At 40.8% G+C, this 16,216-nt stretch overlaps 1 protein-coding gene across 1 annotated transcript; it reads left to right on the forward strand.

Annotated features, from left to right (window-relative positions):
• The first annotated feature begins 259 nt into the window (after window positions 1-259).
• rab32a (RAB32a, member RAS oncogene family) lies at window positions 260-15,329 on the forward strand. The gene is made up of 3 exons (XM_080513726.1): window positions 260-611; window positions 10,698-10,975; window positions 14,205-15,329. The coding sequence occupies exons 1-3, from the start codon at window positions 263-265 to the stop codon at window positions 14,352-14,354; spliced, it is 777 nt and encodes a 258-aa protein (XP_080369852.1). The 5' UTR covers window positions 260-262; the 3' UTR covers window positions 14,355-15,329.
• The last annotated feature ends 887 nt before the right edge of the window (window positions 15,330-16,216 follow it).

Genomic DNA, 16,216 nt, shown 5'->3' on the forward strand with positions numbered 1-16,216 from the left:
TTGATCAATTCATTACATTTCGCTTTCTCAAGAATGTCGGGGCGTCATTTCTAGAGGGTTATTCACTGCTTGAGGTAAGATGGAGTTCACTTCTGGAGTTAGTGGGGGATCACAAATGAGTACGTCAACATGAGTTACTTGAGCTCAGAAGGAGTTTCCAGGACATTTCCGGGTCCTATGACTTATCAGGTGGTTTCTGCAGAGGAGGAGGAGAAAAAGGAGGAGAAAAAAGGAGAATCGCAGAGAAGAAGGGGAAGGTCGCATGTACTTTCTCTTACATCAGGTCCCCCACACGGTCCACAGTTCCTCGGCAGGACCTTTTTGTTGTGTGCGCGCTTATGAGCCCGTAAGCAGAAGTTGCTGTCAAAGTTTGGAAGAGAAGCTGGTGAGTGTCAGCATGGCCGGGGGCTCTGTGTCTGAGTGCAAGGAGTACTTGTTCAAAGTGCTGGTGATCGGGGAGCTCGGTGTGGGCAAGACCAGCATCATCAAGCGCTACGTCCACCAGCTGTTCTCGCAGCACTACCGCGCCACCATCGGGGTCGACTTTGCGCTGAAAGTCATCAACTGGGACAGCAAGACCCTGGTTCGACTACAGCTGTGGGACATCGCAGGTAAGGGAGAGGAAGACGAAGAAGAAGGGGGGAAAACATTGGTGTAAAAGTGCGTGAGAAAATGCACAAGTTTCACTTTCACATTTAAAGCTTTTCACGAGACGTGCTGCAGTAATTAATCTCATGTGCGATTTGCAGTTTAAAAACAACAACAACAACTCTGCTGTGACTGAAGCAGGACGAGGGCTTTTCGAGCTGGTTGATCTCGTTGTGTTTCCACTTTCTGATCATTCGGCTCATAATTGTCATCGGAATGTAGGTCACATTATTGCCGCCGCCGCACCAGCGCCAACTCGCTCCAATAGCACTGGAACACTTCGTCCAAGGATTGAAATGTGTTCATAGGCTTTATAAATTCCTTAGTGCCCCTTGTCATTCATGTTGCAGTATCTCCAATCGCCTCCCTTTTAACTCCCTTCATTGATCACTCTTTGTTTTTTCTTGGAAAAAATAAAAGACTGCAGTGAATTTCATTTAGTTTCCACCAGCTGAAGCTCAACTTGGCTCATATGCCAGTAAGTGCATTCCAGCAGCTTGAGTAAGCAAGCTGAGAGAAATCAGGGCAGTGTAAATACCCCCCCCCCCCCCCCAAGACTGGCGGGTCCTGTTCAAACTCACAGTGTTTGCCATCCTCAGACACAGAAATATCTGTGAGACTGTAAAGCAAGGGATCTGACAATGACAGGGCAGGTGAGAGGAAGTGAGCACACCATGAAGACCACAGGCTGCAGTCATGGGGAGTGTGTGATGCAGGGTGGGTGAGAAGGGTCTGCCCACAGATTACATAAGAAACGTGTAAAATGCTTTGGTTGCGTTTGCTGTAACTTCATGATGGTTATCTTTGCGTTGCATGTAGTAAGATCACGCGGATATCTGCTTCTGTCACAGAAATACAAAGCTTTGTATATTTTGTTTTTCCCCTTTCTGTGTCTGAGTTGACTGTTTTTAAATGCGTTTCCAATACAGATATTGTAAATGGCATAGCGAATCTAAACCTATACAAATGTATTGCAGTCTGAAAGTACAGTGAATCCAATCAAGCTCAAAAGGCATGTTCTCACGTGTAGAGACAGACAGCTGAAATAGTTAATTATTCTCAGTTCATAAAAAGGCTCGTGACTAAAAGATCTCCTGATGCAGACTGTGGGGGACCTGGTCGAACAGACATGACTAATCAGGCTGTTGTGATATTTACTTTGTTGATCAATTGGCTTCTGGATGAAAACTTACTCAATAAAGTTTCATAAATAAACAAGGAAAGCAATAACTCAGATGCAGTCAGATGGGAGTCATTTATTCTCACATACTTCTCAGTCCAACAGTGAGAAGAAGTGGGAAAGTCCAGCTGTGGAATCATTTGAGCTAAACCTTTTACTCAATCTCTTTTTGTCCTTGTTGACGTTTTGTTTAAGTAGAACAATGAAATCACTACTGTTCTGCACCAATAAAACATACTTTTGTCTTTATAATTCTGTAGCTTAAGCTCACATTTACCGTATATACCATACAAATGTGCTGATTGACCAAGTCGTGTGACCAACAACATTGTACATTCTAGCTTTGTAGCAGACAAAGTCTTCACATAGTGGAGAAGAAGAAAAAAACGCACCATGTGCAAGTGATTAGGGGCGTATTGCAGAGAACAGAGAGGTTTCAGTGTGTGCCGTGCACACATGCAGCAAAAAGAGAATGTTGCAGCATCTTTTGTGGCTCATTGCTTTATGTTTTTTGTTGTTGTTGTTCTTGTGTGCCACAGTCACTGCAGTCAAATTGTAGATTTGTTTTAAGAAGTAGAAAAGGGAACATGCTCTTACTTGCATTGAAAGAGTTTTATCGCAGGACTGGTTCCCTTTTGCTGATATCCATTTTTTGCCGCACTGCTAAAGAAGTTACAGAAAATGTTATTTTCACCTTTTAAGATGGGTGCTGTTTACAGACCGTGTACCAGTATGGGAATGTCACATTTTGAAAAGATAAACTAAACCAGCCCCTTGACATGTTCACTTCTCACCTTTGGACTTGGCTGAGTACGTCCCACCTCTCCTGCGATCAGGAAAAAAAGCAACAAAAAAAAACCTTCATAGGCTCAGACAACTGCAACAGATGGTTATAAAACTGTGGTTTTCATATTTGATTTGTGTGTGTTTGGAAACGTCGGAGCAACCTGAATATCTGTCGCTCCCTGATTGGCGGCACAGACGACTTTCTGCACCGCCACTTGAGCCCTGGCATCACACCTGGCTCGGTGTGCAGGGACGATCTGTGGCTGAGACCAACGGAGGCCTGTCTGCCTGTCACTGCCACACCATAGGATCTGTGACGGGAACTAAAACACTGGCATACCCACACACTTGGTTGGACTGATATAGTTTATCCAGGCGACACAAACACGGCAGGTGGAGAGAAAGTTTTGTGTGTATGAACTGGAAGGTTTGAGGTTCGATGGGAGATGTCAGAATTCATTATTCACACCTACACCAGGCACTGCACTCTCAGAGGATATAATAAGTAACAAATAGTGGGTGTGGAAAAGTAAAGTCGGGGGGTATATATGCCAAGTCATTGTGGCCATTAAGCCATTTAATCGTGCCGAAATGGAGGAGGAATTATCATCCTGGCACACTGAGAGGAACTTTGGGGTTGCATTGTCTTTTACCAACCTCGGTAGTGATTACAGTCTATCAGGAATGATAATCAGCACCTCGTACAAGATTGGAGGGGGGGCGTGGAATTCAGTTCTACACTGAGCGGGTCTCCCGCCCCATCTCAACCGGAATTACTGCTCTCTCCCGGATTAGCCGCGGCCAGCAGACAGGATGATTACCACTATGGCAGAGGGAGATGTCATGAGCACATTTCTGGGGTCTAACATGACTGAATACAGAGGAAGTTGCATATCAAAGGGATTGTGCAGTGGTTTCCATCACAGTCTTCTTAGGAACCTTCATTAACTATGACAAACTCTTGTGCTATCATTAGCTGCGGTTACATGGAGCAAAAGTAATCCGGTTAAGTGTCGACCCGATTCAATTTGCACCACGTAAACATTTCAATCCAAGTGCGTGTCTGTGACGTCAGCTCACCAAACATCATGATGTGACTGCATTCACACGTAAGTGGGAAAGGTGGCAGAGTAATCCGTGCCGCATCGCGCCAAAAAAAGTGACCCGTGCTCGTTTCTTCCTGATTACATTTAGATCGCCACTGAAATGAATCGGGTCACATATGGTTGCATGTGAACCAACACAACATCTATTACTATATTGATGTAAACGAAAGAATCTGATCCTCGAATCAGAAAGAACTTCAATCACACTGACAAAAAAGTGACCATATAAATGCAGCTCGTGCTCAAAACGGTGCCATCGGTGGGATCAGACACAATGGAAGAAGTCTCAGTGGTCATCTTCAGATGAGATTCAACATATTTTCATAACAGACGCACTAAAGCATGGTGATATTCAATTTGCCGTCATACAAGACACAAAACATCTTCGGCGATATGTCCACGTTTGTCATTTTTACTTTTAGTCTTTCAATATTAAATCACTGATATTTCAAACTGTTGTTGATTCCATTTCAGTGAAGTCGGAGATTAATCAGCTAGTTTTTGTTTTTTTTGTTTTTTTTGCACTCTTCTTGTGAAACACTGACTAAAACTAAATCACGGCCAAGCAAACAAGTTCCTTTTGCCCATCATGACTGTGCAGGCTAAATGTTCAAGCACACAGTGTGACAAGCTGTACAACCAATAAGTGCAGATAGAAGTGGAGGTTTATGAGGCTTGAACGGACTGAAACTGGTGTGGAAAAAGTAAAAAAAACAAAACACAATTTACCAGTGGGTGAGAAAAATAAAAGATAAACCAACATTAACAAGGTGTTGCACAACCACAAGCAGCCAAGTGAAGCTTCAGTGCTTCTCGGCAGAGATTTGGCAGATTTTTCCTTCAGAAGCCAAACATTGTTCTGTGTTTTTTTTGGTGGCAGGGAGATGATTATTAATTTTTCTCTTGGTCTTCTTCTTTCATGTTTTTCTTTTAATTTGTCTCTCGTGTTTAAAATTTGAGCATATAAGTGCTGCAGTAGATTTTCTCTTGAGAACACCATGATAGTCTGAACGTGTCTCAGATATCTCAGCCAATAATGTTCGCCGTCACCTACACTGTTATCATTCTATATTCAAGCCACAAAGATATTTATTAATTACACAGATCTTTATCAGATTCACTTAATAATAATAATAAAAATACCATCAAAGAGTCATAGTACAGCAGAACAATGGCTACTGTTGATTAGTTTCGGGGTAAAGCAAGAGCAGGTTGATTTGGTTTGGACATAATGCAGAGGAGAGACGGTCAATATATTGGATGGATGTCAGATTATCTGTAGCAATCCCCGAAGAGAGTTGACCAAAGTCAAAGAGGAAATGTCCATGTACTACATTTACAGTACATAATAAATATAGTGTTTGCTCTCTCCCTCTGTTTCAACAGCATGAATATATGACATTTTGTTTTGCTTCCATTTTTTTTCTTTCTCAATTTAAAAGATTTAGTTTGTCAACTTACTCGTGTTCACCATGTTTGTTATATCATAGTTTGCTCGAACATTATCAGCTAGTGGTGGTGCCAATTTGAGGCATCTTCTGAATTTAGAAAAACGAGTCCGAGATTCTTGCAGGAAAAAAAACCCCGTCATCTCATTTATTTATTTTTTATTTATTTTATGTAAAGCGAACCTATTGACTTTTCCTCCCACTGGGCACCGTTTATGTTTGGTGTTAAGAGCAACACAGTATTTCTAAATGTCAGTTTTCTTTTAATGAACACCATCCTTCCTAGAAACGGAAAGTGTGTGTCTCGATGAGCTTTTGTCAGCATGCAGTGCCTGCAGATTGACTAAACATCAATTATCTAATAACAGACCAGATCAGCGTATCAATGAATCATGTCAAATCAAGAGTTGTACCATCAAAACAAACAGTGCTTTGCTTAGCTGTGTGACGTGTGCACATGTTGCCGTGAGAAATGGTGGAGAAACCGTCTGTGTTTTGTGGCGACTGCTCTGTGTCCTGCTGCTGGATAGAAGAATCCTGCTCACTCCTGGTTCTGCATTTTGTGTCCAGTTCTCTTGTGGTGGTAAGCTTCCAGGCAGGCCAAGTGGAACACTGGGAGCTGCCTCTTTGGTTCGTTTGGTTTCTCTGGAGAGGGCGCTGCACGACGAGCAGATCGAGCCGGCCTGGGGAGGAGGAGGGCGGCCTTGTTGCATTTCAACCCAGCAGGATTTATTTGCTGCTTTGACACAGTTTCACTGGTCCACCACTGACATTTGAAAGTATTAAAGCAGCAGAACTTCTTGAAATACTCCTAAAAACCAATAGTATGGGAAGGAAATTCTCTGGATAAAGTTCCAATACGTTCAACAGATGTACCTCGGCTCCATGTTGACTTCCTCCACTAACCCTCACCTTCACAGTTGAAAGTGAGAGTAGAACCACCGAATGGCTGGAGATTTTGCTTCTGGTCGCTCTGTTCAACACTGAAGTCCGTAGTAAGCTGGAGTAAGTCATTGCTCACATGCCTTTCGGAGGAATTTAAACGTGCCAGTCATGTGTTACTCATGATCTCCCTTTTGAAACTCGTGCTGAACACCACCTCAACAGTTGGCCCCTGTGTTGTCTTCATTACTTCACTGCCGTGTGGGGACTGTGTGTATTTGTTCATCTGGGGAAGTTTCACAGGCAGTTGCCGCCTAACAACAGACGGAGACTGCTGCTGTTGCTACTGCCATGTCTGGCTTGGACAGTTTCCATGGTAACCCACCCACATGATAGCGATATGTACGACCGTGGAGGAAACTGGGGTTGCTAGGGCTTTGGATAATGATGAGACTTTTGCGTTCTTTCTTTTTCTCCCACACAACAAACAAAGATGATACACCGCCTGTAACTAAACAGTTTCTTTTTCATCAAGTGACGATTTCTCAACATTTTCCCTCCGTTCATGACCCGGGGGCTTAATTATGCTTGAGGTCATGCACCAGCATGTTGGAGTGAACTGAAATGTCCTTGTTTGAAGTTCTTAAAATTCTGCTGGAGTTCACTGTCTTCACGGCTAGTTACTTGTCGTCTCCTCTTTAGTTGGGAGGCAGTTCGCTCATGTTGCGCTTGGCGCAGCAGCGCGTCTTTGTTCTCTCCTGCAGTCTCATGCTCCTCTGTGGTATTCACTGAGTAAATACTCAGTTGTTCATATGGCTCAGGCCATTGCTGTGGTTTCTGCTGTTTGGTATTAGCAACACATGACTCGTAATATTGCTTTTGGCATCATTTTATTTGTCTAAATTATATGAAATGTTTTTGACTTTAAGGGATTTAGAACAAGAAAAGTATTAATTCTTCTTCTTTCCTTACCTTTTGTCCTCCACTTGTAAGCAAGAGCAATTTACAAAATCAGTTGCGTTAACTCTTTGGACAAGAGTCCATAAGCCCGCAAAAGCCACGTAATGACTGATTATTGAATGATGTATGACAATTGGAGCTAATGATTTAATGTAAAGAGTCTACTGGATGTCTGCGTATTAAGCTTATTTCATCAACGCGATGCATGCATTTGGTGATCTCCACCATGATTTGCATATAGATTTACATTATTTAGGGAGTATCTGCAATTGATGTTGTGTTGAGGTGTGAGTAAGTGGCTATTTTGCAGGCCACAAAGAAGAACAGACGAGGGCAGGATGTTTGCGAGTTGTCTTAAAGATCTCGATAGATTAGAGAGTAAAGATATTTTTTTCTAAATATCACGCTTCATCCAACAACACTCATACCCTTGATCAGTGAATCCAGATCACAGACTGTCTTAACAAATGAATGCATATCAAGCATCCATCCATCCATCGTTCTTGTGCAACGCTTTATCTGGAAATTAATCCAGCTAACTATGGAGAAACGAAGCAGAATACCAGTCCATCACAGGGCAAGCACAGAGAGAAACAGACAACCACAGGCACGTTTTGGTGTCACCAACAAATCTCATTTTTCTGAAGTGTGCGCTGAAAACAGCCATCAAAAGTCTTCTTGCACCTCCCAGCTTTCTGGGAAGTTCCAGCTTTTTTTTTTTTAAATATAAAGTTAGAAATCAGTCATTATGTTTTTGATTGTTGCCTCCCTTAGAGATCCAACACCTTGCACTCAAAATCTGTCCTTTCACACTAAAAGCAGATGTTAAGGGGCTCCTCCACATGATGGTCCCTTCACCATGTTTTGCAGTCGGACATTTGCATCATTCTTTCTATAATTTATTTCCCTGTAAAAAAAATGAATGTATTGATTCCCAAAGAGGTCTTTGATTTTATCTGTTCACTAAACATTATCCCAGTATTGCAGTGGCTTATGCGTGACAGACATGTAAACACCTGTGTTGTCTTTTCTGGAGCCTCAGCTTCAGTAGTGATCGCCTCTGTGGCCTCTTCCACAATTCCCAAAGGTCTGCACAGATTGTTATTGAGCTGCACAGACGGGAAACATATTTTTTTTACGAGCATGAAGCCTTCTGATAATATTACTAAGTAGTGAAAAATGACTTTCTCGGTACCTGCCAACATATTTAGTACCTTTTGAAGTCGTGTGTGTTTTTAAAGAAGCATTTCTAATGCTTAATCAAGCTGCTGCATAATGAATTGAGATTCTGAACACATCTGTGTTAAATTAATTGATATATCTACTTTTGCTTTAGGTGTGAAGATTTTAATCAGTAATTCTCTCTCTCGGTCTATGTGTCATCTTGGATTTCTGGAAACTGCAGCATCTTGAGAATGCACCCGAATCCACCATTGCAGTATAAAACAGCAGTGTGTGTGTACGTTTGGGTGTATATTCACTGAATGACTATGATCATGTTGGAGGTATTGACTGATCACAGCAGGTGGGATGTTATTACTCCAACACCAGCTCTGTTTTCATATTGGACAAGCAATGGGACTACGTTGGTCAGTTCAGTGTTTATTGTCACTTCTATTCTGCTTGCTGGAGTTTTAAAAAATTAACCAAAATATCAAAATCAAAAGATCTTGAGATACATTTTGAACATGTTCATGCAGCTGGTTTCCGTCTTGAGGCAAATGAGCCACAAAGGACATATTTTGATAAAAAAACAAACAAACAAACAAAAAAAACCCACACACAAATAAGAATCCTTTCATGTCTTAATGGTCAGTGTTTCACTGTCGGTCAGTTGTGGCAAAATTTGCATACTTGTCTCAAAAGAATACAAAGAGACAATGATTGGACCATTATTTCCGTCTTTATCCTCCTTCTGCCTTCAATCCTCTGAATGTATGAGCGTTACAAGGCCTGGAAATGAAAGTCTTATTTCAGTCTATCGGCTCTTTATCCCACTGTGTCGTGTCTCTGGTGAATTCACCTGGGGGTTATATCAGCTAAAATTAGACTCTCAATTATGAGCAATTACCGTCAGGCCTGTGGGCCCCACAGTGTATTCACACTCTGGCTCATACCCGCACTGCACCACGCCACTCCAGTTCCTCGCGTGGTTGGGTAAGTACGAGCAGTAAAGTGAAAGTGTGCTTGGAGAAGCTGTGCTCACAGTTCCTCAATTCCTTTTCTCGGTTCATTTTTCATTTTGTGACTGAGCGCTAGTGAAGGCTGTTAGCTGTCTAATACCCTGCACAATTACACTTGCCCCATAGGCTTCCTTAAATTGGAGCAGTGTAGCATAAATATGCACTAAATCTATCACATACTACCTCAAGTCATTGGGGGTCCACATGATCGCAGACACTTCATCAAAAAGCCCAAATGAAATGAGCAGGTGCTGTGATCATATGCAGGAGATTTATAGGCCTCGGGGTGACCTGGTGGCAGAGTTGTTAGGGAACATAAAACATTGACTAAAAATCCAGCCATGAAATTAGCAGGCACTGAAGTAAATCCCGATTCCCCAATTCCCAGTTTCTCAGTATGCAAGTAGTCCTGCTTTAATTCAAGTTAACCAACCACCACATTGATCCTGAAGCCAATTTTCTGGTGTTGCACTATATTGATAAAGTGTATTTTGATGTTTTTTTTACATGCAAGTCTTAATATTAACGAATATGTTGAAACTCAGCTTTACCTCGGTACACTTGCAAATCATTAGGCAGCATATTGATTAAGTTCCTTGAACATTATAGTGCATCGTTTGCTGAACAATTTAAAAGGAGAAATGAAAAGACCCAAATGTGGTATTCTTACAACCTAGATCCTCATTCCAAGGGCCAGAAATCTCTAATGATCTCCCATATGCAAACACATGAACACGAATGTTTTGAGAAACGCACTAAATAAAGGCACTAAAAAACACAACTGAATGCAAATCGCAGAAAACCCTGAAAACCTCTGAAACAGAAGGTGGAAATTCCACCAGTTCTTGTTGGTATTTCAGACATGAAACTAAAAACACGAGCTTTCTGTGATCTCTATGGGTCATTCAAATTATTTGAGTCAGAAACCTGCATGAAAGATGCATCATCTTGACAGTGTAACGCCACCCGAGTGTTTGCAAACTGAGAAGAGGGAGAAGTTGAGGAAAGGAATTCATTCACTACTGCCTTACCCTTCAAGGAATTGCTATTACTTGTAGTGTAGGTTTGTGTAAAGCATGAAACGCACTCCAAAATGAAGAGACTTCCCCAGATTGAATGTGACACATCATATACGGCTGGCAATCCCTCCTGCTGTGCCTTTGTGAAATCTCATCTGTGATTTTCTCATTGAATGACTAGAGAGAATGGGTTTATTATTGTGGCAGATTATTCCTGCCATTCACTGTGCATAGATTAGGCCCATGGCAAATTAGAGAAAGTAGGTCGAATGATCACCCTCAGTATATTATCATCTTTTGGCCATATTTTGAGAAGATAAAAGAGTCGTGACGAAGTGGAACCAAAATCTCATGTGTTTTTCAACATATTGTTTGGGTCAGATGTGTGTTTATATTATCTTCCACAACCCCAAACTGTATTAGTCATTCAGCTTTGTCCTGCTTTGTAATCACTGACTTCTCCCCCCCCACCACCACCACCACAGGCCAGGAGCGATTTGGGAACATGACGCGGGTGTACTACAAAGAGGCTGTGGGGGCTTTCGTGGTGTTCGATGTGACGAGGGGCTCCACGTTTGAGGCCGTGTCGAAGTGGAAGCACGACCTGGACAGTAAGGTGAAGCTGGCGAATGGCAACCCCATCCCGTCAGTGCTACTCGCAAATAAGTGCGACCAGAAGAAAGAGAGCTCCAACAACACATCCCTAATGGACAATTTCTGCAAAGAGACCGGCTTCCTGGGCTGGTTTGAAACCTCTGCGAAGGTGAGGAAATGCAGCTCGACACACACACACACACCAGGGTGTAATAGAGCGATTCAGTTTTTACAAGCATTCTTCTTTAAACTCGCCCGACAGACTTTCCTTCCAAATATTTCCTCTCTTTGAAGTTTATTTATGTTTTTGTTCCAGTGTGTCTACCCTTAAAAACCAGGCGAGAGGAGCATGAAATCACCAGAGTTGGGTCCCATTTCACATCAAGGAGGCGTATTTTCTTGCAATCTTTGATACAGGAATATTGCTGAAAAATGATCAGTTTTATCCGCTCGTTGCTGGAGCCGATCCCAGCTGACTGCAGGCGAAGGCAGGGTAGAACCAGACAGGTCACCAGTCAATCACAGAACAAACCCAGAAAGACAGACACTCGCAGCTCGGAGCTATTTAGATTCACCAAGTAAACTCAAACTTTTTTTTGGCTTTTTTTGGGCTTGTGGGAGTGAAGCAAACTAAAGTACCTGAAGAAAATCAAGCAACTACATGTCTTTAGGTAGTGGCCTTTTAGTTATTTCTAAAGTTAGAACTGTGAGGCATCCTGCAGCCCACATCTGTGGAACAGCCTGAAGAGATGAGGGCAGAATATTGACATTTTTAAAAGAAAGTTCAAAACCCATCTTGTTTTAATCAGTCTTTTTTAAATGTATTATTTTATTTATTTATTGAACCGTTTATGTTTAGCTGTGTATTTATATCTGACTCACAATTATACTTTACTCCTGTTTTGTTTGTTTTCTGTAATTAATCTAAGACCTTTGTATTTTAGCTCAATGTTTAATGGTCTTCTATTAGTTTTTCATTAGTATTTCTTTACCTTTTAAGTGCCTCCAGTGTTTCCTCGCTGCAGATGTGAGATGGCTCTCCTCACCCTTTGCTGCTCCGACTTTAAATTCAGTCCTTGTGTTTGTGCTCATTTGAACTGATTGAACTTGCAAACTTCTCACAGAAAAGCAAGAGTGCTAACTGCTACACCACCGTGCACCCCTAAAAAAGATCAACTGAAATAGGAAACATCAACCTTTTGTAAAAAGGGGAAGCTAATTTCTTTGTGAATGGTGCAATCACACTGGTTTCTCTGCAGTTATTGTGAAATGATGACATGTTGTAATGGTTTTGTCAAACACCCGTTCAGCAGTTGGTCCAAAATTAAGCTCTCAGCATGGACATGCGTGGAATAATTAGGATAAGATGAAACTAGACCGAAGTAATCTGTGGGACAGCTGCTGAGATATGGTATCGCATGACAGTGATTGATGTGCTGCGAGGATTAGATAATGTTTTGTCATGTTTCTCCTCAATGTGGGTCACGATGTCACAGGTTTAGCGTCACTACAAAGTCTGTTGTTACTCGAAGTATCTAAAGAGAGACATTTTTGAATGAAAGTAGGAGTTACAAATGCTTTATCAAAACTCGATGTAGCTCCTCGCGCTGGTAATGTATGTATTTCATCTATTTGAATCAGTTTTTAAAAAAACGTACTTCCAGCATTCAAAACAATACATTCCAAATAGTCAAATCTTGATAATAAAACGGTATCTTGAGTAAATATAGTTTAATTTCTATTCTTTATATGTATCTTATCTACTTTCCCAATCGTGCCATGACTTGGTACAAACAATTTAAATTAATGTTCAGATCCTTTGAGCTTATTGTTTTAACAGAGAACATTTCTGTTTTATATCTACCTTTGTTAACAAAACATAGTCCTTTGGTAATTTTTGTAAATATTTAATTGTTTTTGTTTGAGAAATGTGCTTTGAATTAAGACATTCCTGACAATGCAATCGAATGTGGTGAATGTTAAAGAATAGTACTTTGCATTTATTGGGATTTTTTAACAATACTTTAACTTGCAGTTATGTACAAATAAGACACTGGGCCAGCAGTTGTGTTTGAAGACTAATTGTCCAATTCTTTCCACCTCTGCCCTTTTCAAAGGTTGGGAGGTTTTGCTAATTCACACTCAGAATCACTTCTGAGTCAAAAGCATTTTGACATCTTGTGTTTGGCTTCCTCTTACATTAAAGCTATAGCTGTTTTACTCATGTAAAGTTGTAAGATTCAGTTGTAGAAATTCATAGAATAGCTCTAAAACATCCTTCTAACAACCTCTGGATATTGATACCATGAAAATAAAGTTTTACCAACAAGTGTGCAACAGCAGATTATTATTCAACCCCCCCATTTTTTGATTTGTTTACAGATTTCAGTTTTTTTTTCTCCATTAGCAATTTTCGTCTTCTGGAGACACAATAACTGTGTATTATATACTTCTGTGTTTGGGAATGCTTTAACAGATTTGGAACAGGCTGACTTCATTAACTCCTTCCAGATTAACTTTGGGTCCTGAGGCTGTATCACGTGCTGCGTCATGTGAAGTGTGTGGGCATGTGTGTGATGCGTGCAAAGTCATTTCCTCTGCCTGAGTGAAATGGAGGGCTGTTGTTTTGTGTGCCCGTCACGCTGGTGTTAAACTCAACCCACAACAACCTGTGATTGGAGTTCTGACAGGGAGCAGCCTGCTTTCTTTGTGTTTCACTATGACAAAGCAGAAAGTTTCCCTCAGGCTGCAGAGGACAATGACGAGATTTAAATTGTTTTTATTGTAGTGCTTGAGGAGAAGTACTTCATTTTATTAAAGGCTGAGGATTTGTTTTTGCTTTTTCTTAATCAGTCTTGCTTGATGACATTGTCAACAACTGCTTCTTAATTATTGTCTGACTCTGAATCCTTATTAATCAAAGCACTACATTATACAGCACGATTGAGTTTTGTCAGTGATACAAATATTTCCACAATCATTTATGAAGAGTTATCAGTTGTATTTAATATTCCTGTAACTCACCATTTTTTTGTTAATGGACGCTTGTGTTATTTCTGCCTTTATTCAAGATGTTAACAGTCATTTGTAAAAATCTTTCTTCATTTAAAGATTCAGGACAAGATTAATTTATGTTTAGTACATCTTCAGTCAATTGGGTCATCCAATTTGGACAGTATGAAGGACAAAACCAAATGCCAATTTTGAGCTTGTCCCTTCTGTTGTCTGATTGGATGTTATTTTAACAAACTGGTTTATAAAGAAAAAGGGGTTTGTTTTTTTTGTTTTTTTTTAAACCGATTTAACAAATCAGTTTTTAGAAGAAATAGTGGTCTCTGTTCACTGTAAGCTGTGCAGGCAAAAGCAACAGTGTTGAATTACCTTTGCTGTTTTCACAGGACAACATCAATGTGGACGAGGCGGCGCGTTTCCTGGTAGAAAATATCCTGGCGAACGATAAAGGTTTGCCCTATGAGGAAAGCAATGGAGACCGGATCAAACTCGGCCCGGAGACTGTGGCTGCGGAGAGCAAATCGGGCTGCTGCTAACGCTCAATCCATCCACAATCGCCCTCCACCTTCCTTTGGCAGGGTCCAGTGAGTTCACCCAGCCTGTGGCACCAGCCCTTCATTGTCGCCTCGGAGAGGAATATGAATATGTTTTGGGGTCTTTTAAGCTCCAGGAACTTCTCTGTGCACTGATGCCCTTGACCTGCACATCCAAGTTTCACATTGCCCAATTTTATTTTGATATTGCCTCAAATGTTTCTACTGCATCTGTGGCGTGTTTTGGATCGTTATGACTGCCTGAGTCCCATCATGAACCCGAACTATGCATCCCTCTCACAACTTCATTCCGTTCAAGGAGTCACAAACTCTTCTACTCTCTCTTTTTCACTGGGGAAATCTTAATTTCTGGACTGTATCACACCCGAGAAACAGGCAACATATGCTTGAAAACAACCATTTGAATTATATCATTCGACATGTTTTTGTTGACTTTACTTTGCCATCTTGCATTTTCATGTGAAACAATAATTATTCTGACAACTTAAAGCTGTTAATGTGTCATGCAACTGTATGATGGAATAACAAACGGGCATCATGGTAAGGAATTATCAGTGTTTTGTTATCTTGAATTGCTGTTGTAATTTGTTGTATTTATACAATGTTTTCCTTCCATTTCTCTTTGATGTTTCTGAATGAAAGTGCTATACTACTTTTCTTACATTAACAGGGGGCTGGGTCGCACGTTTTATGTTCCAACACAAGTATTCAGACGGACTGTACAGTGTTTTGCTTAAAAAGAAACGACTGTAATAGTTTATTGTAAACTCATTGTGTGATGACCTTTTGAATGACACAAGATCAATTTAATTTACAGATACATATATGGATTTTGCATCATATTATTGTACAGAATTAGAGAGACTATTATCTTTTTAAACTGTGGAATGGCACACTGTAAAAATGCTCAGATAGAAATGCAAAGAGTTTTTAAAAATGTGTTCTTAAGAGTGTGAAATGATGTGCAAATCCTTTAAATCTTTGAAGCCAAACACGAATAAACATTTTCAATTGGATTGAGCGTGATTTGTGCAGCTTATGGCTTTACTATATGGATTTGTTGGGAGTGTTCATGTGCACAATGTATTCGTCCATTTAAATTTTTTTTGCTGCTTTATTCAGTTCAGGGTCACATGGAGCTGAAGCCAGTCCCAGTTAAAAGTGGAGGAAGGCATGATACACCAGTCCTTCACAGGTACCCCCTCCCTAAAAAAAAACACTGACATTTGTGAACTGTGAAATATAGTATGACAATTCATGCACTTGGAGATGACGCACACATGCAAGAGAGAACATGCAAACTCTGCAAAGAGGCCTAAAATTGAGGCAAGAATCTATACCATGACACCACTGCAGGAAAGCGTTGGATTGTATTAAGTCTTTTTAATAACAATTCATTATCCAAAGTAAACGTTGATTTTTGTTAATTAGCTGTATTTTTCTGGCACGTGTACCTTTTTAGAATAACCAAGCTAAACTGAGATTACTCTCCTAATTACAACATTCTTAACATGTTGTACAAGCACTAATGCTTTGTGCAAGTTCCTGAGCTTTGGAACTGATGCTTCAGCAGAACTGTTGTAGAAACACTTAATGGTGTAAACTGAGTCTTATACATGCGTAGGTCACCCAAATCACAAAGGGCTATAGATGGCTGTGTACTATAAAACAGAGTGTGTGTGTGCGAGTACGTGTGTGGGGATACAGAAGGGAAAATGCCAGACATGTGACTCCACTCAAATGACAGTGTGATAGTCATCAGATGTTATGCTTTCACCAGCAGAGCGTGTGCTCTTCCACACACACACACACACACACCTACCAGATTGTTACTGGAGTGGAGA

The sequence above is a fragment of the Blennius ocellaris genome, assembly GCF_963422515.1.
Source record: "Blennius ocellaris genome assembly, chromosome: 18".
In the NCBI taxonomy this organism is placed as follows: domain Eukaryota; kingdom Metazoa; phylum Chordata; class Actinopteri; order Blenniiformes; family Blenniidae; genus Blennius; species Blennius ocellaris.